Source organism: Perkinsus marinus (assembly GCF_000006405.1).
Source record: "Perkinsus marinus ATCC 50983 genomic scaffold scf_1104296964964, whole genome shotgun sequence".
NCBI lineage: Eukaryota > Perkinsozoa > Perkinsida > Perkinsidae > Perkinsus > Perkinsus marinus.
Genome location: NW_003204484.1, coordinates 577 through 1,460, shown reverse-complemented (window position 1 = coordinate 1,460; position 884 = coordinate 577). Strand labels below are relative to the sequence as shown.

At 48.5% G+C, this 884-nt stretch overlaps 1 protein-coding gene across 1 annotated transcript; it reads right to left on the bottom strand.

Annotated features, from left to right (window-relative positions):
- Positions 1–154: 154 nt before the first annotated feature.
- Positions 155–509, bottom strand: Pmar_PMAR028566 (hypothetical protein; the record flags this gene model as incomplete). Its single annotated transcript, XM_002769758.1, has 2 exons — positions 155–226; positions 383–509. Coding segments are annotated over 2 exons (199 nt in total), but the record flags the coding sequence as incomplete, so codon positions are not given.
- Positions 510–884: the final 375 nt, after the last annotated feature.

Genomic DNA, 884 nt, shown 5'->3' with positions numbered 1-884 from the left:
TACTTGTATACTAACCCAGCACTGCTCAGTTTTGACACCCTGTTCTCGTCGTCGAACGTCTCATCGAAAGTTCGCTGGTGATGGTCGAAGCGGCGACGCGGTGGGTCTGCAAAGATTAGCTACTACTACTGAGGTTCTCGAAAGGAGGACCTACCAAACTCTGCCCCAACGTCTATGACTATATCGGCCTTGCTGATGACCTCTGGGTTTCGTGTCCGTACCAAATCTGATCAAAACTCTTCCCGTCGAACACTGTTGATTTTCTACGAAGTTTTTCACTATAAAGAGCAGCGATACGAATCATGAGTGTAAAACCGTTTCGGTGGGATAATGATGTCGGAACCTTCAAGTGAGAGCAGCCGCAGACTACCATCCCTAGTACTGTAGTTCTTTGATCCGCCAAGGATCTTATCGAGCATGACAGTGCCGAGTACCTCGTCGCAATGGAATTTACCACTATGAGTGGCGATAGTGACAGGTCGTAGTGAAGGCAGTGTAGCAGATGACATTGCAGTGGAAAAAGATGACATCGACTGACCACAACTCTCACAGAACGACCTTAAAGGGTCCTCACCGAGAACACCTAATGGAGTCCCGGCTTGAAAATCTATACCGTGCAGGGCGATTCATCGTTCCAGCCAGTTATGGCCTGACGCTCATGCGATTGTATGCTCTCCGGAGACATTAATACAATAGTTGAACGAGTCGAACGTCAAGAAACGTTAAGGGAGTTATGTTTCACTCATCCATTATGCGTGACTCTGGCTAGGTGGGCCGGACGGTAGCAAAAAGTGGGCCAGACGGTAGCAACCGGAAAAAAATTTATATTTAAAGGGGAATCGCGGGCCTCCGGCCCGCTACTACTACCGTGATCCCCAATTAGT